Genomic DNA, 20,655 nt, shown 5'->3' with positions numbered 1-20,655 from the left:
GATGTAGCAGCGGGAATGAACAGCAAAAGTGTAAGGAGACCTTATTTTTCATTTAGGCCTACTGTGGACCGCAAGAGCCTCTTCAATCGTCAACCAACAAGAAAAACGAGTCAGACAAGGTTAAGGTGGGGGTGTTTATTGTCGAGTCAATTTCAAATGTACAAAAGAAATAAAATAAAAAAGTTAACAAAAAACAAATACCATCAAATTTCAGAACCCCCCACCCAACCCTGCCCCTCCCAACCTAGATGGAAAAGTGGTGCCCCCCCAGACAAGCCACAGATATTTAGAGGTCCTTGGATCTTTCCAGCAGTGCATCTAAGAAATAATCTCTATTCACCTGTAATATTCCCTTCAGGAAGGCTTTGCTTCAGTGTCCACAATGTTGTTTTCCCATTAATGTCAGGATGACAACCCCAACCTGCAGAAGTGCTGCTTTGACAAGATCTCATTTACAATTCTTCTTTCTTCTTCTTTTGGGCTTTTCATCATCTTTAACAATTGGAGGGTTTGTAGCCTCCTTCTTCAAGTAGCTGAGGAAGTCACTAACCTCTCTACCACCCTGTAAGTCAGAAACACAAACACTGGTGAGTCAGGAAAAAAAAAAAAAAAAACCCTACCAAAAGGAAAAGAAATCTGACTGAAAACACTGAATTGCCATTATGTGCGGGAAGTTTGCTTGTCTATATTCTACCACTGAAATACATAGATAATCAAAGCAAACATTTGAGTGTAGGATATGGGGGGGGGGGGGGCGATGATGACACACACTTATTAGGCCGACAGCAAGTCAACATGTGCAGACAGCTTTAAACAACTGTGTATGGCACTGCAAGAAAGCAGAAAGGATGCAAAGCTATTCAGTTTCCTGGTTCTGTAATGTTAGAATCCCAACTTACCTCGTATCTCTTTGGGCTTTGCTTACTTCCAGCAGGTGAAAAATAGATGGTGGGAAACCTAGAAAGAACACATTTACGCAGCTTTTATTAAACAGATCAAAGTAAAAAAGAAATTATAAAAATTAAGAACAAGCCACACAACCCACCATATCTCCATAGAGACCATGCTATATTGAAATTCTGTACACTGACATACAAAGTACCTTATTTAACAAGGTCAATGAAAATTGGTTTTATCCTCTGGGACCTGTTCATTATTTACTGGTTAAAGGGAACCTGTCACCCCCCGTGCCGGGGTGACAGGCTCCCGACCCCCCCATTAGAGCCCCATATACTTACCTAATCCCGCCGGGTCCCGCTTCTGGAGGTGGTCGGGTGACGGAGATCTCAGCCGCTGCAGCTCGGCGCGCGCGCTGAGAGATGAGTCCAACACCCATAGAGAATGACAGGAGAGTCCAGCTCTCCGTCATTCTCTATGAGCGTTGGACTCATCTCTCAGCGCGCGCACCGGGCTGCAGCGGCTGAGATCTCCGTCACCCGACCACCTCCAGAAGCTGGACCCGGCGGGATTAGGTAAGTATATGGGGCTCTAACGGGGGGGTTGGGAGCCTGTCACCCCGGCACGGGGGGGGGGGGGGGGGGGGGGGGGGGGGGTGACAGGTTCCCTTTAAGGGCTGTATTGCACAGCATGATTAAGAGGAAGGAAGCGCGGTCCTGTCAGCTCAATGCTTGCCATCTCCTCTTTCCTACTGTCTGTGCTATTACACGCACACAGCAGGAGAAGGGGCGGCTGCAGGAAGCTGAGGGAGGGGCTGCCAAGGCAATCCTTAGCCCACTGAAGAGAGCTGTGATCTGCTTCCGCCGCTCCTATTACACATAGCGACACATAGCGACATGCAGACAGTAGCCATCGTGATTTTTCAACCTATTGAAAGACCAGAATCAGCAGACATTGTGCATGACAGCTGATCATGGTCTTTTAACAGGTGACATTACACCAAGTGATTATTGGCTGGAATGGCTGATACTTGTTTGGTGTGATAGGGCCCCCAAGTATTTACTGGATGACGTTACGTCACACCTTACATGGACAAGTATAAGTTTCAAACACCATGCATGACCTTGTGCCTCAGATACCCAGCAGACCAGTGTTACTCACCCTCTGACTTCATAGTAAGAAGGCACATCATTAGCAGTGGCATCCATCTTGGCAATAACAATGTTTGGATCATTGGCCAGCTATACAAAATACAAAAATAAGACATTACAACATGAAAGTAGAAACCAACAAGCAGTCCGTAAAGAAAACCTGTTTAAAGGGGTTATCCAGCGCTACAAAAACATGGCCACTTTTCAACCCACTCATTCAGTTCAGGTGTGGTTTGCAATTAAGATCCATTTACATAAATGGAGCAGAGTTTCAAACCCCACCAAATCTGTAGACAAGAGTGGAGGAAAAGGAGCCATGTTTTTGTAGCACTGAATAACCCCTTTAAAGGGGTTATCCAGCGCTACAAAAACATGGCCACTTTCCCCCCTATTGTTGTCTTCAGTTTGGGTGGGGTTTTGAAACTCAGTTCCATTGAAGTAAATGGTGCTTAATTGCAAACTGCACCTAAACTGGAGACAACAGTAGGGGGGAAAGTGGCCATGTTTTTGTAGCGCTGGATAACCCCTTTAAGACCCTTTTTATTTATCTGTGTTGCAAGTTTGTTTAGTACTTGTGACCCATAATACTTCAAGTAAAAGATCTGCAGATCCACATGTGGTGTAAAGTCCTTTAAAGGGGTTATCCAGAGCTACAAAGACATGGCGACTTTCTTCCACAGACAGCCCCACTCTTGTCTCCAGCTTGGGCAGGGTTTTGCTGCTCAGTTCCATTGAAGTGTATGGAGCTTAATTGCAAACCGCACCTGAACTGGAGACAAGAGTCATGTTGTCTCTGAAAGAAATTGGCCATGTTTTTGTAGCACTGGATAACCCCTTTAAGCTTATCTGTCACTGCAGAAAACTTGATGTCAAACATCAAAACACAGTAATCACTGAACTCATGAACAGTGAAAAAATTCCAATGAAGTACTCAAGAGTCTCCACTGATGCCCCCAAAAACCTAAATATGCAAAACAGGAGTCCGTGGAGCCTCGGTTGCGAGTCTCAAAACACAGGATAGCCAGATATCTCGTGTTTTGAGACTCACAACCGAGGCTCCACGGACTCCTGTTTTGCATATGTTAGAAGTTTTGATCAGCCTAGGTCTGAGTGTTCAAACCCATACGGATCATCAGAAGGAGCGGGGAGAGGACCGCCCTGCAGCTCTCTGCTCTGTCTCAGCATACCATTCAGGCTCCATAGACGTACATTATGCACCTGACTGATCATGCTTAGTGCAGTCTTCTCCTGATCGGTACAGGTCTGATCACTCAGAACTGAACAGATAAAACTTGACATGTAAAAAGTTTATGGTGACAGTGAACACTTCATAATTTTATTGCTTTTCTATATTAATACACATTTGTACACTTTACAGGAGTCAAACCAACATGTTTTGACCGCTCATGGCAGCTTGGCTATAAGCCATTAGCATCAAAATGTGTTGGTTTGACTCTCTAGAAGTGCACATATGGAAGAGCAATAAAAAAATTTTGAAGGACCGCCACCCACACTCATGGGCCAGGCAGTCTCCTGCTTACCACCACAAGGGATATATGTTGCAGCGTTCAGACCTGCTGCAGGAGAAAGCCACATCAAAATAAACAATGCCAAAGCCATCCAGATTGTGGTGTTTTTATCCAGCATGATTTTTTTAAGATAAGTGAACACTTAGTAATACCTTCTCTCCAAGCTCCTTGTATTTGGGTTCCAGATTTTTACAATGACCACACCATGGAGCATAGAACTCAATGAGAACATCCTTGCTGTCGTCATTCACAATTTCATCAAAGTTTTCAGCTACAACCACCTAAAAAGTAAAGGGTCACATTAAAGATGGGACATCTTAACAGTGCATATTTTAGTGGCTTGTAAGAGTGGATCGTAAAGGTAGAGGTACACAGGAAAGTGTTTACTTTTGAATCAAGTCTCAAGTCCCTTTTACACTAAAATTGTGTAATTATATGGTTTGAATTTAAGCAATAATCTTCGTAAACGCAACAAGGATCAAGTCAACAAACAGGAAGTCGTTCGTATGTCGTTAATCACATTTTTTTCTTAGCTGATCCAAGTAAAATTCTATTGGTTAACTAGGGCCAGAAATACATTACACAGTTTGTGCACACAAGCCAGTTTAATCTCATCTCTAAAATGTTTTTGGACCAAAGAGAACAAAAAACAAAACCTCCAAGTTTCGGCTTGACAAACTGCACAAAAAAAGACAAAAATAGACACCCTGAAGGTGTGTGTAAGGGGTACAGCCTCTTCAGAGTAAAACTCAAAGCTAATTAGCCTAGCAGGCAGCAGAAATGAAAAGTAAAAAAAAAAAAAAAAAAAAAAATACACTTTGCAGTATGTGTGGTTAGGGAATCTACCAAAATGTCTCATGGAAGTTCCTGAAGACGTACCACTAAAGTGACAATGTCAGTAACATATGCTGGCAGCTGGAAAGCCAATATGAACAGTGAACAAGACTATCAGGGACTGCATGTCTGCCTTTACCTTGACTGGGCCATCATTGTTCTGAGGAATAGGCTCAGACTTCAGGTATTTCTTCAATTGGCCATCAAAGTAACTTTGCAGGAATCGCTCCAATGCCTTTCCATCACGACTAGTTAAAAAATGAGAAAACAAGTATTGCTAAATAGGATTCCTTGTAGGTGTTAAGACTAAGGAACTGCTATCCAAACATGTAGTCAATTTATGGTCTTTCAGTAAAAGGTGCCACTGTACTAAACAGATAAAGTAGTGTAATGGGCTGTATACTTACGTGAACTCCTCTTGCATTACATATTTATCTCCCTTGGCAGTCCTAATTCCAACAACAGGGACGTCTCCTGCACTGGCATCCAGATTAAACTCAGTCACTTCATGTGCAAAGGCCTTGCGGTTGGCAACGGCAAAATTGAGCTTGTGATCAGCATCGAGGAACTTCTTGGCCACCATCATGACTCTGAAATAGACATCAAGACATCAAGTTCAATTTACAGGTTTAAATGAGGAGCGTGAGCATTAAAGAAAAAATAAATAAAAAATACAGAAGACAAAAGTGTAGTTTACCTATTTCTCCAGTAGTTGGAACCCTTGGGATTCTTCTCATAGTCAACGTCATAGTAGGCCACAAGCAGATCCTTTCCTTGGATTAATTCTCTGTTGTCTTCAGTCATGTGAGGGCAGATACCAAAGCTAAAGAATGAAAATGCTGTTAGGTTTCTGCATTTTTTGCAAAATCAAGAGCTCTTTTGTTCTATTTCCCTGAGTAGTAGAGTGCTGTAGTTTCTTAGCTATATCTCCAAGCTCAGAGAATGAATGGTGAGGCCTATGCTCAGTCATTCTTTATGGGCATCGGACTCTCCTGTGAGCGCGCGCGCGCACGCGCCGGGCTTCGGGCACTGAAATCTCAAGTCACCCAACCAGCTCAGGAAGCGGGACCCAGCGCGATTAGGTAAGTATAGGGGGATCTAACAGGGGGTCGGGAGACTGTCACCCCAGCAATGGGGGTGGGGGGGGGGGTGGTGGGACACATGGGGTTTTGGTGGTGACAGGTTTCCTTTAAGTAAACTTCACCTATCAGATTGGCACTCCACTGCTACAGCCAGCCTATACTAACAGCAGCCTCAGCAACCACACAGCCCTGGGCTGCCATAACAGATTGACGCTTGATGAACAGACTTATCAAAGGGTATAAAAATTTACAGTGGTGTAAACTGCCCACAGCAACCAATCACAGCTCAGCTTTCAGCTCTGGTAAAATCAAAGAGCTGTGATTGGTTGCTGTGGGCTGTTTACTACAGTGTATATTTTACACCCTTTGATACATCTGGGCCATTGAGTCAATACAAGCTCATATCACTAATTATATCTATTTACTGTTTTTAAATCTGTCACTAGAATTATGCTGCCTTAAGTGAGGGGAGCATAAACTTGTAACAGAAATACTGTTACAGAAATACTCATGAATATCCAGGACTAAGCACACACAATGGAGAAGACTATTGTCCTAGTTATTTGGGAGTATCTCCCTGGATCAGCTGCACAAAAAAAGTCTCATTCTGTTCAGCTTCTGTGTCACTAGCTTATGCTACCCTTAGAAAGGGCAGCATAAACATACTGGCAGCCTCTTTAAATGCTACTGTCAATTTTCAGATATGATTGCAATTATCTAAAGATTTTTTTCATATCTATAATCTCTCTCAAACCCAGGTAAAAACTACACTACTCACATGTTATCTTGGATGAACTTCTTTATTTTGTGGGTGGTGATCTTCTCATCGGCAGGAAACGCGACAGAGCTTTCTTCAAACTTGTTTGCAAGGCGTGGTGGACGGAATAACACGACCCCCCTTTAACCAAACAAAAAGACAGATGTTTTAAGATAGTTCTTCATCGTGTTGCTGTGAGGTGTGGCTGAATCCACACTGACGTTCATTAGGATGGTTTATACTTACTCTCCATTGGAATCATATTTATCCACTAGTTCATTTTCCCCTGTGTGCGCAAATCTGTATTTCTCCCTCAATGAGCTGGCAGCCTTCAGGAATTCAGAATGTGTTGTCCCATAAAGATCACGGAAGAAGCCTGTATGGGCCAAATCGGCACAAGGTTAATAATCTGCCTGATACAGCAAGTCACAAACCACTCAATTCTAGTTAATCCCCCTCCCGACACTCACCAACAACAGAGGCGTCAGCATCATTGATGAACTTCTCAAATTCTTCAACGGATCGCAGATCGACAGATGCAGGGCCCGCTTGTTTCTTCATGGTGCTCACAATGCCATCTGAAAAGAATTAACATTTCTTGACTTTGCAGTCATGGCAAAAAGACCCCAAATAAAGCATGATCATCAAGTCAGCATAATCCTTCCTTCCTGGGATATTTAGCCATATTCAAAGTCATACAAAACTGGAACCTACAGTTATGGTTAGGAACACTAAAGTGCTACTGTCATCTGTAATAACTGGTCAGACACGTCAAAAGTTACTGATCACAAAAGGTCCCACTGTCAAGCCCTAGATTCTAAAAGTAAGGGCCAAACTTGTGGTGTCTATAAGAGTCTCAGCCTTAACTTAGAACCTCATTCTCTTACCAGCAGTCCTAGGGCCATCATACGCTCCAGACTCTTCTCCGTTTCTGAAGATTTTAATGGTTGGGTAGCCACTGACTCCATATTTGTTGCAGGTGTTAGAGTTTGCAGTACAGTCAACCTGATGAAAACATTACATCAATTTTTAAAGAAAAAAACAAAACAAAAATGAACTAAGCCACAAAATCTGGTCCAGAGATCTGTTCACATGACACTGGGATCTGTTAAATTGTCCTTTAACGTATTATCACCATAACAACTTTGAAGTGTCCTTTGATGATAAGTGACATCTTGCAGAGACGCCTCAAAAGTTTTGATCAGTCAGGGTTCAGACATTCAGACCACAACCAACTCTTCATATAGAAAACAGTGTGGATAAAAGACTCTCCCCAGCTGCCTGCAGAAGACTAGCTCCATAGACTTGCATAGGAATTCATCTTGCGCAGCAAGACAGATTGCAGGCAGCCATGAGAGAAGTACTCAGGTGGTTTGAACACTCAGACCTGACTAGAAACTTTTGACAAGCCATACAAAAAAAAAAAAAAAAAAAAAAGGACACAAACCGATCAAAACTTTGGTTATGGCTTTCAGACATCTCAAGACTTTTGTAATGACAGGTACTCTAATAAAGCAATTGAGCTCTGAAAATAGATCTTGGACAAAGCCGAGGATGTGGCAGTACATGCAGTTGCTGTAAAAAGCTGAAGTTATAACGTTGTCTAATCCGGGGAGCCTATTCTAGCCACTATACCAATTACAGCCACATTACCTGGACCTAGACTAAGGGGAAACTTCTCAGCTTTATCGCTCTTTATTCGTTTCGTAGATTGTCAAAGTGTTGCAAGCAACTTTCTGAATAATCAGCAATAGAGACACTCTTACCTTAGCCAGAGCCACAGTTCCTTTCAGCTTTGTAGCTGCTGCCTCATATTCTGGTGCTAGCTTCTTACAGTGTCCACACCTGAAAGGGGGAAGAACTAGAAGTGAGCCATCAGATTATAACAAGGTAATGTGCAAGTAAGCACAGGTCTATGGAATACTGATCACCACAATCTGCCATCGCTTGCATCATCCACCCAATAACTGAAAATATATCCTATTATCCCCAAGACTCCATGATGAATATATCAGTTATAGAGGCACTGGACATGTATGGTGTACCCTCTCCATACACAGCCGCTGCTGCTCATTTGAACACCTAGATGTCACCATTACCTGCATTGGTGGCATCTACAAACCACTTCTCAGTATCTTATTGGGTCTGATCACCACCAAGATGCTGATCAGTTATGGCAAACTGGATCCTTTTTAAAGCCTCTGTGGCTGCCATGATGGGAATCCTATTACAGCCCGACTATGGCAGACTAATAGGAGGCGAGTAGATTAAGAGATCTACATTTACTGAACATATATTTTAAGCACTTAGGAAGGAGATGGTGGAGACTCCTGTCAGTGTGTTAACGTCCCATGGAAGGATAGGGCAAGCTGAAATCCTACATGCCTGATCTGTCTCCAGCATCATGTTTCAGGGGAGTCGGGAAATCCCCACACAGTGGACAGTCAGCTGGTCATAGCATAGACACTTGTACTGGCTAGAATAAGCATGTGAAGTCTCCACGTAGTAATAGATCTGCAGTAAATCCACATGCAGTCATTTGTGGACTTCCCCTCCAAGGAAACAAAGGAATTAAGTCTGCAGTGAAAATCCAGGGAATTTCCACACAAGAGTGACTGAGGTGCAGAGCTCATCCTTGTTACCCATGGATAACCTCATCCCCCATACAGCATATTGTGCCATATAATGCAGCAGATATATATACACTGTGTACTGGAAATAAGGACAACTGGTGGGGGCCCCCAAAATCACTAGTACAGAGGTCCCAAGCCAAACCTCACAAAAACAGATTGTTGGGTAAATATAACCTCCTGGTCTACCTAGTCCATCTTTAAAGTCTTAGGACAGATATAGGTTTATCCCAATTAAGTGACTGTAGATGTACCAACCACCTTTGCGGGAAGTTTGTTCCAAGTATCTACTAACTCATGCGGACAAATGGACCACTGCTACATTTAAAAGTCCTCCTCAATGTGATTATACCATAAGAAGGAAAAACAGGTTCTGGGGTCCTGTTCTAGTGACTGATGGACCCCAAGAGATCATATATTTATAACCTATGCCCCCATTGTGGATTTAGCTTTTAATACAGCTACATAACAGTATATGAATGCAATTATAGTCATTTATTCCCACTATTTTGTGGTTTACATAAACACAAATGCATTAAAACACTAGACTAGATGCAAGAACAGTGCTGCAGGTGAGGAGGTGCCATGGGGCAGATCATGTGCTGGTGTACGACAATACTCGGGCTGCAGGTGAGGAGGTGCCATGGGGCAGATCATGTGCTGGTGTACGACAATACTCGGGCTGCAGGTGAGGAGGTGCCATGGGGCAGATCATGTGCTGGTGTACGACAATACTCGGGCTGCAGGTGAGGAGGTGCCATGGGGCAGATCATGTGCTGGTGTACAACAATACTCGGGCTGCAGGTGAGGAGGTGCCATGGGGCAGTGCATGTGCTGGTGAACGACAATACTCAGGCTGCAGGTGAGGAGGTGCCATGGGGCAGATCATGTGCTGGTGTACGACAATACTCGGGCTGCAGGTGAGGAGGTGCCATGGGGCAGATCATGTGCTGGTGTACGACAATACTCGGGCTGCAGGTGAGGAGGTGCCATGGGGCAGATCATGTGCTGGTGTACGACAATACTCGGGCTGCAGGTGAGGAGGTGCCATGGGGCAGTGCATGTGCTGGTGAACGACAATACTCAGGCTGCAGGTGAGGAGGTGCCATGGGGCAGATCATGTGCTGGTGTATGACAATACTCGGGCTGCAGGTGAGGAGGTGCCATGGGGCAGATCATGTGCTGGTGTAGGACAATACTCGGGCTGCAGGTGAGGAGGTGCCATGGGGCAGTGCATGTGCTGGTGAGCGACAATACTCAGGCTGCAGGTGAGGAGGTGCCATGGGGCAGTGCATGTGCTGGTGTACGACAATACTCGGGCTGCAGGCCATGGCTTCAGTATTACAGGATGAGAAGGAGGAAGTCCTGAAGGCATGGCTTACACCACCAGCCACTCCGTACTCTCAGCCAGTCCAGAGCAGCCACCAAGTTCCTGACAGCCAATCAGAAGCAGACACCACAGCAAGGGCACGCCCATCCCTATCAGCAGAGCAAAGGAGGATGGGAATGGTAGTTTGTGAAGTGACATCACTGGCTGCACAGGAAGGAGAGCGGAGCACATGAGGACTACAAGTCCCTGCAGCAGCCGAGAGAAACTGACAAAGCAAGCAGGGACTAAAAGTGAAAGAAGCCAGCGTAAAAGAGAAAGTGGCCCCCACACTCCAGAACCACCTCCATCTTATGAGAAATAGAAACCAATAGTGCAAAGTAATGTAATGTGTCCGAGTATAGAGGGGGTAATAGAATCCATATCACATCATACACAGAAGCAGTCACTATAGTCTGCATGGCCTCATCCAGGGGGACATCCCAGCTAGTAACAGGGGAAGAAGACGTCTGACACCCGGCAGTATACAGCAGCCTGACACCTGGCAGTATACAGCAGCCTGACACCTGGCAGTATACAGCAGCCTGACAGGACGTCATGATCCAACATATACCTGTGCGGAGTACAGCGGGATCTACACACTGACCCTATAGCACAGAATATCAGGATGGAACCACACATAGGCCAAGGAGGAGGCTTTAGCTAAGCATCCTAAACCAAGCTATTCTCTGTTATCAGCCAAGTTCAAGTTCCTCAATGAGATTACAAACAGGAAGCGAAGAAACTATCTGCCCCGTGAGAGTGGTGAATATGGAGCTATATACTCCCTAGGAGCAGTCCTTATACAGTGACTGGCATATGCAGCTATATACTCCCTGGGGCAGTGCAGTGACTGGTATATAAGGCTATATACCCTCTGAGAGCAGTGCTCATACAGGGATTGGTGTAAAGGTCTATTTGCCCCCCTGACATCAGTCCTCATACAGTGACTGGTATATGGGGCTATATACCTTCAGTGATATTAGCCTGTATACAGTGACTGGTACATGGGGGTATATGTACCCTCAGTGATATTACTCTGTATACAGTGACTGGTACATGGGGGTATATATATCCCCTCAGTGATATTAGTTTTTATACAGTGACTGGTACATGGGGTATATATATCCCCTCAGTGATATCAGTCTGTATACAGTGACTGGTATATGGGGTATATATATCCCCTCAGTGATATCAGTCTGTATACAGTGACTGGTATATGGGGTATATATCCCCTCAGTGATATCAGTCTGTATACAGTGACTGGTATATGGGGTATATATCCCCTCAGTGATATCAGTCTGTATACAGTGACTGGTATATGGGGTATATATCCCCTCAGTGATATTAGTCTGTATACAGTGACTATTAGATGGGGTATATATATCCCCTCAGTGATATCAGTCTGTATACAGTGACTATTAGATGGGGCTATATCCCCTCAGTGATATTACTCTGTATACAGTGCCTGGTATATGGGGTATATATCCCCTCAGTGATATCAGTCTGTATACAGTGACTGGTATATGGGGTATATATATCACCTCAGTGATATCAGTCTGTATACAGTGACTGGTATATGGGGTATATATCCCCTCAGTGATATCAGTCTGTATACAGTGACTGGTATATGGGGGTATATCCCCCTCAGTGATATCAGTCTGTATACAGTGCCTGGTATATGGGGGTATATCCCCCTCAGTGATATCAGTCTGTATACAGTGCCTGGTATATGGGGGTATATCCCCCTCAGTGATATCAGTCTGTATACAGTGCCTGGTATATGGGGGTATATCCCCCTCAGTGATATCAGTCTGTATACAGTGACTGGTATATGGGGTATATATCCCCTCAGTGATATTAGCCTGTATACAGTGACTGGTATATGGGGGTATATCCCCCTCAGTGATATCAGTCTGTATACAGTGCCTGGTATATGGGGGTATATCCCCCTCAGTGATATCAGTCTGTATACAGTGACTGGTATATGGGGTATATATATCCCCTCAGTGATATCAGTCTGTATACAGTGACTGGTATATGGGGGTATATCCCCCTCAGTGATATCAGTCTGTATACAGTGACTGGTATATGGGGTATATATCCCCTCAGTGATATTACTCTGTATACAGTGCCTGGTATATGGGGTATATACCCCTCAGTGATATCAGTCTGTATACAGTGCCTGGTATATGGGGTATATCCCCCTCAGTGATATCAGTCTGTATACAGTGCCTGGTACTCGGGCCCCTGTATTACCTACACACTGAGGGGCCCCTTGGTAATAGGTCTCTGACCTGGCTGAGCAGATATGGCTGATAGGGCACTGATCACACACATACCAGTGTAACACCCCGTGCACATAACGCACCATGTGACCATCCCCTACAGCCAGGCGCAGTGCTACAGGACCGCTGCGGTACCGCCCATGCATGCGCTGGGAATGTGGCGGCAGTGGTGCAGCTCATGGCACGGAGCCCAGGACCCCACTCACCATGGAGCAAAGAACTCCACCAGGACAACCGGGTACTGGGCGACGTTGGTTTCGAAGTCGTCGTCTGTGAAGTCCAGGACATCGGAGGCCCAGGCGGTGCCGGCGCCGAGAACGAAGAGGACGCTGAGGAGGAGGAGGGGGCTGCGCGTCATGTCGGTGTGCGGTGCGGAGCTCTCAGCTGCACTGCCTGACCTGGACTACCGGGGAAGCCGGGGACAGAGAGGGAGAAAACCTGCCGGAAGTACCCACGGCTGGACCTGAAGCCGGAGTGTGGCAGGCGCTTATTGGCTGCAGTGCGGTGACGTCATCGGGAGGAGGCGGGGACCTGGGCTCTCAGCGCTGCTGGGCGTAACCACTGGGCGCTCACAAGCTGGAAGGCGTGGACGTGCAGGGGCGGGAAAGCGTGTCAGCTAGTGGGGTGTGACGCTGACAGGTCACGTGCTGCAGGCCTGTCAGGGGCCGGGGCTGTGCCGCTGAGGGGAGAGCTAGGCCAAAATCACGGGGAAGTCAGTGTAGGAAATCCGGGATAAGGGTACAAACACACACACCGTATATGCAGCAGATACGCAGCAGATCTGCAGCAGATTTGATGGTGAAGACTTGATGCTGTGTTCAGTTATTCAGATCTAATCTGCTGCGTATCTGCTGCGTATTTGCTGCGTATCGCAGCAGTAAATACGCAGCGTATATGCCGTGTGTGTTTGTACCCTAACTGTGTGTACATAAGCCTACAGGGCAAAGCTAATGAGTAGTGCCTTCTCCTGTGTCACACAGCCATCACATATACCAGTGCCCTCCAATCACTGCCTGCATGACAGGAGCCCCTTTGTCACCATGATTTATGAAGAGAGGTCAGCTCACCATGTAGACTTGTGCAGAGCAGGCAAATTATCCCAATGGAAGCAGGTGGATATGAAGCGGGCCGCACCCGGCAAGTAGACAATAGTAAATGTAGAAGGTCCACAGCTTCCAAAAAACGTAGATTCTTTATTTCAGCATATAAAAAGTACAAGGAATAAAAATGCAGGCCTACATGTTTAGGGGAGGATACCCCTTGATCACGGCATCAACATACACAGTGGTTTAGTGAGTATATATGCTCATATCTAAACACGTCACTTGGGGAACGCCCCTCAAGAGGGAGGGATTACAAGAGGAGAAACACCTGAAAGTACAAAAAACATAAATATATATATATGGAGCAGTACAGCAAACTGAGTCAGTATAGGTATGTTAGATCAGTTTTAAAATTTAGACCTTTAGGTGTTCTAGTCTCCAGGCGGAGTATCCAGAAAGCCTCACGCTTGCGGAGGAGGCGGACCCAATCTCCCCCCCTCTGTGGTTTGGATACTCTCTCAATGGGGATAACACGTAAGGAGCGACACACCCCCTGGTGGGAGTCAAAAAAGTGTCTAGTTAGACCTGACATAGCTCTGCGGGGGTTAAATCTGGCTGCAGCAGCTGCGTCAGAGATATGCTCCGCAATTCTCTGTTTTAACTTTCTTTTTGTGCTACCAATATACTGTAAATTACATTCGGCGCACCAAGCAAGATATACTACAAACGTAGTGTTGCAATTGATAAAAGATAGTATATTAAACTTTTGGCCTGTGCTTACCGATGTGAATGTGGAGCTCTTTTGGATGTGACCGCATAAACCGCATCTGGGCATCGCACATTTATGGGAGCCTTTAGTAGAAAGCCAGTTTTCTCTCACCGGCATCTGGTTATGGACAGTCGTGGGGGATAAAATATTCCCAAGGGTTTTGCCCCGTCTGGCAACACAGCGTATTCCTGAGGATAAGATAGTGTCGCATTTATTATCCTGGAATAGAATAGGGATATATTTCCTTATTATATTCTCTATCTCCTTGTATTGTAGGCTGTAGGGAGTAGAGAACGTCAGTGGGACAGAGGATGTAGTAGAAGGGGAAACTTCAGTACGGTTTCTATCCCTAAGATGATAATCCCTATCCCTGCTCTCAGCTATTCTTCTAGCTCTATTAGTAGTGTGCCTACGATAACCTCGTGACAGAAGGCGTGTGGTCAGGTTGTCACACGCATCCTCATAGGCAAAATCATTAGAACAAGTCCTGCGGACTCTGATAAACTCACCAATTGGGAGATTACGTGTCACATGGGACGGATGATGGCTATGTGCATGCAGTAGTCCATTTCCAGCAGATGGTTTTCTAAAAAGGACAGTCTGAATACGGCCCTCCTGAAAACGTAGAGAAATGTCTAGAAAAGAAATTTGTAATGGTTCATACTGGTATGTAAATTTCAAATTTAAATTATTAGAATTAACATACTCCACAAATTTACTGACGAGAGGGGGGCCCCCCGTCCATATCAGGAGGAGATCGTCAATGTACCTCCCGTACCACTGGATGTACTCGTGGAAGGGATTGTGTGGATTGTACATGACGACCTCCTCCCAATAGGCCATATATAGATTGGCTAGGGACGGGGAAAATTTAGCACCCATAGGGCAGCCAACCAACTGTAAATAGAAGGTATCACAAAACTTAAAAAAATTATGGGAAAGTAAGAATTCAGTAATAATAATAATGTAATCTTTTAAAGACTCACCATAATTACTAAATTTTGCAAGATGGTATCTCAGAGCGGTAATCGCTTTATCGTGCGGGATGCCGGAGAAAAGTGCGGTCACATCCAAAGACAGCCAGGAGCTGGAGGAATTACAAGGTAAATTATCTATTTCTGCAAGCAAACTCTTACTATCACGTATATAGCCAGATGTTCTTGTGACTAGAGGTTGTAACAGGTTATCTAACCAAGCACAGGTCCGCTCAACCAAAGAACCCACACCCGATACAATCGTCCGGAATGGAGGAGGGAAAATACCCTTGTGGGTCTTAGGGAGCGCATGAAACATAGGTATCAAGGGGTGTTCAACCAGAAGATACTCTTTTTGTTTGGTATCAAGAAGGCCCATGTTAACCCCTAGGTCAAAGATGTCCTGAAGTTTTTTTCGGAACACCTCGGACGGGTCACTAGGAATAATTTTGTAAGTTACTGGGTCATCTAACATCTTTTGAACCTCTGTAGTGTAAAGGGATTTGTCCAATACTACCACAGACACCCCTTTATCGGAGGGGCGTATAATAATATTAGGATTATCATTCAGATCTTTGAGGGCTTTTTTTTGGGAAAGTGTTAGATTGTGTTTAGAATTTACCTGCTTGGTAGATAGTGATCTCAAATCTTCTTCAACTTTGTGTTGAAAAATATCCATGGCTGGGACACGTGAATTTATCGGATAAAAATAAGGATTAGGTGTACGTGTCCTGTTGATGGTAGTATCCACAGTATCAGCAAAAAAAGGATCCCTAGTTTGTAGATCCTGTAGTGTATGTACTGCTATCTGTTCTTGGAAAGACATACTAAGGGGAGTATATCCCAAACCTATTGGATTCAAATCAGGTGGTGATTCATTACATACATCAGCGTTATCAGTAGTAGTAAAAAAATGTCTCTTAATAGTAAGGAGTCTAACGAACTTATTAACGTCCTGTAAAGTCTGGTACAAATCAAAATTACATGTAGGGACAAAAGAAAGTCTGTAGCCCAAAACCTCCATCTGGGTGGGAGAAAGTACACAAGCAGATAGATTGTAAACGTCATAGACACTGTTCAGACTCTGCGTCTGTTGTATGTGTACAGCTAATGAGTAGTGCCTTCCCCTGTGTCACACAGCCATCACATATACCAGTGCCCTCCAATCACTGCCTGCATGACAAAAGCCCCTTTGTCACCATGCAGAGATTGCTGTCCTGGTAGTGTGACACTGCATAGGGCCAGACCTGTAGCTCTGTGTTAGCTAACAGACCAAGAGACCTGGTGGGTGACAGTGATGGGCTGATTCACCCTAGTTACGTACAGTAGCTGTATGTCAGCATAGGTAGCTAATATAGTAGAAGACGGCACTTCTGTAGGTCCGGTGGTGCTCTGGTAGGACTCGTCCCAGAACAGTAATGAAATAGATCCCGGCACACACCAAAATGGAACATTGCTTACTTTATTGGTGCAAAATCAACAGGAGGACGCGCTTCGGCTAGCCGAAACGCGTCCTGTTGATTTTGCACCAATGAGGTAAGCAATATTCCATTTTGGTGTGTGCCGGGATCTATTTCACTAGGCAGCTAATAGACCTGTGAGGTGAAAGTGATGGGCTGATTCACCATAGCTATATACTGTAGCCGCAGCCACACAAGCATTCGGTTAGCACTTAAATGGCTACGTCCACCAAAGCCTCATGCTCATGGCCAGCTCCATTATCAATACATTATTCTTTATGGGGTTATCAGGGTCCAAGTAGGGGAACACTTCTGTCCTTTTCCATCCCCATTATTCAGATTACTATAATTTCATGTAAAGGTTGCACGTCCCTGCTATGGCGTACCTGTAATAACTGCTGTGAGTGTAATAGAGGCCACAATAGATGAAAAATAATGGCAGCTGATTATGTCCGTATCTATTCCTTTCTAGCTGATGTGAAGGCGAGGAAAGTTTGGGTAGGGAACGCAGGTGGCATCCTGTGTGGCACTGCAGAGGTCAGCAAACTTGCTTAAAGAAACTGGTGGTATAAAAGTAGACGTATGTGTTCTCCACCAGTTAACTTTATGCTGTACAGGTCTGGAAGGAAGAAAAGTTATAAAAAAGATTTTTGGCATTCATACTGCCGCTCCATTTATTTCTTTATAGGACTTACAATCATTGCAGAGATGGTGGAAGTCCTGTAGACAGTGAAGGGAGCCGTTCTATTCACTTGAGGGGCAATAGACATCTGTTCTTGTGATTGGTGGGGCTCCCTCCAGTTGACTTGCCTTATTTTGGCATAACCTCAATAAAGGAGTATTCCTATCTGGGACATTTATGATATATAGGATATGCTATAAGTGCCCCTAGATCCAGGTATTACACTCTTCTTGAGATCAAAATCCTATCCATATATCATTACCATAGATGAGTGCAACTCCAGCATGATCAAATCAAAATGTTAGGCATTTGTATAGCGGTGGCTGAAGAAGTTGGATGCAGCCCTAGGGAGTCCGTCGTGAAAACATACATACAGACTATGGCCCTATTCATGTTTTCCCAAGCTCCCTAAGGGTATGTGCACACTGAGGAAAAGGTGAGGAATTTCAGCTTGAAATTCCTCCCGTAAAATATGTACAGAGCAAAGTCCCATTGTGTTCAATGGGTTTTCTGCTCTGTTGTTCACACTGCAGAATTTCCGAGCAGAATTCTCTGCTGTAGATCTGCTAGAGGAATCCTATAGAAGTCAATGGGGGGCTTAAAGGGCGGGTTCACTCTACGGAATTCTCGCGGACAATGTCCGCGGAATTCCGTCAGCTGTCCGCCCGCATGGGCACACGCTTTTCCGCCGGCTCCATAGACACCATTCTATGGGCCGGCGTATTCCGCGATCCGCTAAAAGAAGTGACATGACACAGAATAGTGTCTATGGGGCCGTCGGAAAGGCTCCCAGATGTGCGGGCGGACAGCTGACGGAATTCCGCGGACATTGTCCGCGAGAATTCCGTAGTGTGAACCCGCCCTAACAATCAGACCTGAGCATGCTGGAGTTGTGCTCATCTCTAGTCATTACACCTACAGGAATATCATGTTTAAAGATACTTTTACTTTCTTTCACATTTTGTGGCTTTTTGCTAAAAGTAAAAAAACAAAATCAAGGTGTCCCCAATGAGTCTTCACTCAGTGCCCCACAATGACAAAGTGCAACCAGCCCTGACTTGTATCCAATCATACACCTCTGCAGAGAACTGAAAATGGCTCCACTGACGCTCACCACCCAACCTGACAGAGCTTGAGTGGATCCTACAGAGTTAACCCCTTCAGGACCGGACAATTTTTTTTTTTTTTTTTTTGCGCTTTTGTTTTTTCCTCCTTGTGTTTAAAAGACCATAGCGCTTATATTTTTACCTACAGACCCACATGAGCCCTTATTTTTTGCACCACTAATTGTACTTTGCAATAGCAGGCTTAATTTTTGCATTTTTGCAAAACCAGAAAAAAATTAAATGTGTGATGAAATTAAAAAAAAAATGCTTTTTTAAATTTGGGGAGTATTTGTATTCACGCCGTTTGCCCTAGGGTAAAACTGACTTGTTATGCATGTTCCTCAGGTCAGTACGATTATAACAATATGTAACTTGCAAAGCTTTTATTTTATTTGATCGCTTTCAAAAAATTAAGACCTTTTTAAAAAATTTCATATTCCTTTAAAATTACCATGCTCATAGCGCTTTTATTCTTTGGTCTATGCGTCTGTGTGAGGTGTATTTTTTTTGCACCATGATCTGTACTTTTTATCGGTACCTTGAGATAGGCACTCTATTGCGTGCCAAGCCGGGATCAGCGCCATTACGGTGCAGACCTCCACAGCCGTACCTGGAACTTCAGTGACAAGGCTCCTCAGCGAATAACTGACCGAGACAGACAGTGTCGCTTCCTTATTGGCTGAGTGGCCTGTCACTCGGCATAGAAGCTTCAGCAGCAAATGGGCAAGTGCAAGAAGGATACTGCGGAGCGTACACAGGTATGTATAAAGTTTTTTTTTTTCTTTGTACACAGTCATCCACCGCTGGCTGCACATCTCTATTACATTTTGCGATGCACAGTTGATGGCCAAAGATTTTTTTTAGGAAGGACCAAAAGACACAATCCGATCTGTCGAATTGGCCTGATTTGTCAGATTATCACTCCGTATAATAGATCCCTAAGTTTCTAACATTCTTAATTCCCTTTGTCATTATAGGGCACTGTGTGCAGAATAATTTTATTTTTATTTTAGCACAACGGCACAACATAAAATGTGAGTGAAAGGGAATATTTTCTAAAAAAGCACTAACAGATGGAGTAAGTAAATAGAATGGATCTTATAAATTCATTCAGAGACTGTTTTTTTAAAAGGTTATCACAATCTCTTGTGCACAGTTTCACAGAATACGTTGAATATAGTGTAATATAATGTAAGGGAACACAAGCCCTGAATGGAATAAAGGGACAGACACACGCTAGCGACAACTGGGCAAAAGTTCCTGTGCTGGGTAAGTGAAGCGCAGGATGAGACAAGACATACAAACACAATAAAGAGTAGGTAGATACAGGTCAAATGGTATAGCAGAACAGTCTAAAAAAACTATCATAAGCAATGTCCAAGAGCGCAAGTGGACTTCTTATGAGATGCCAGAGTGCCAGTTGCAGAGCGCATGCTCGGCCACCAGTCTATGGGACTTAGAAGCACTGTAGAGCACTGGATTAATATTAATGATTAGAGGTGGGTTGCTAGGGCTTTAGTTTCACTCCAAAATCTCCAAACTGTTCAATTTACATATTAAAGTAAAGATTTAACAAAAAAAGGGTGATGAAGATGAAGGTAAGAAGATTACCTTTATTCTCAGTATCCCCTGCCTTAGGGGAACATAACAGCTGTTACTTTCCCTTCAGCCTACCCATTATTATTTATGTAAAAGTAATGCTCTTGTAGACATGAGGATTAGTGTTAAGAAATAATATATAATAGGTAAATATACCAATATAATGATCCTACAACATTCTATCACTATATACAAATAGCTGCCTTAATCTACATATGACTTCTACCGGGAAAAAAGGTCAGTTCCACAACAAAAATTATAAAAATCGCAGTTTATTATAGTATAAAAATAAAAATGTATTTAACCACAAAAAAATTCAAGGACAAATTTCATAAATAAATAAACCACGGTATCCACAAGTATCTAATATCATTAGAAATTTATAGGTAAACACTCAGGTATTGGTAGCAGCAGTACAAAGTGCTGAATGACCACAAACAATCCTCTTCTTAATGTGCCAACCCCCCCACAGTCTAATCAGACTGCCT

At 44.2% G+C, this 20,655-nt stretch overlaps 1 protein-coding gene across 1 annotated transcript; it reads right to left on the bottom strand.

The window, feature by feature from the left end:
* Window positions 1-115: 115 nt before the first annotated feature.
* Window positions 116-13,018, bottom strand: PDIA3 (protein disulfide isomerase family A member 3). The gene is made up of 13 exons (XM_069984054.1): window positions 12,741-13,018; window positions 8,017-8,095; window positions 7,138-7,255; window positions 6,721-6,828; window positions 6,497-6,626; window positions 6,272-6,391; window positions 5,109-5,234; window positions 4,819-5,001; window positions 4,551-4,659; window positions 3,730-3,858; window positions 2,059-2,138; window positions 900-957; window positions 116-562 (listed from the first exon to the last, which is right to left on the bottom strand). The coding sequence occupies exons 1-13, from the start codon at window positions 12,890-12,892 to the stop codon at window positions 449-451; spliced, it is 1,506 nt and encodes a 501-aa protein (XP_069840155.1). The 5' UTR covers window positions 12,893-13,018; the 3' UTR covers window positions 116-448.
* Between the last annotated feature and the right edge of the window lie 7,637 nt (window positions 13,019-20,655).

Source organism: Dendropsophus ebraccatus, chromosome 1 (genome assembly GCF_027789765.1).
Source record: "Dendropsophus ebraccatus isolate aDenEbr1 chromosome 1, aDenEbr1.pat, whole genome shotgun sequence".
NCBI lineage: Eukaryota > Metazoa > Chordata > Amphibia > Anura > Hylidae > Dendropsophus > Dendropsophus ebraccatus.
Note: the sequence above shows the minus strand (reverse complement) of the source record. Positions and strands in the feature narration are given on the sequence as shown.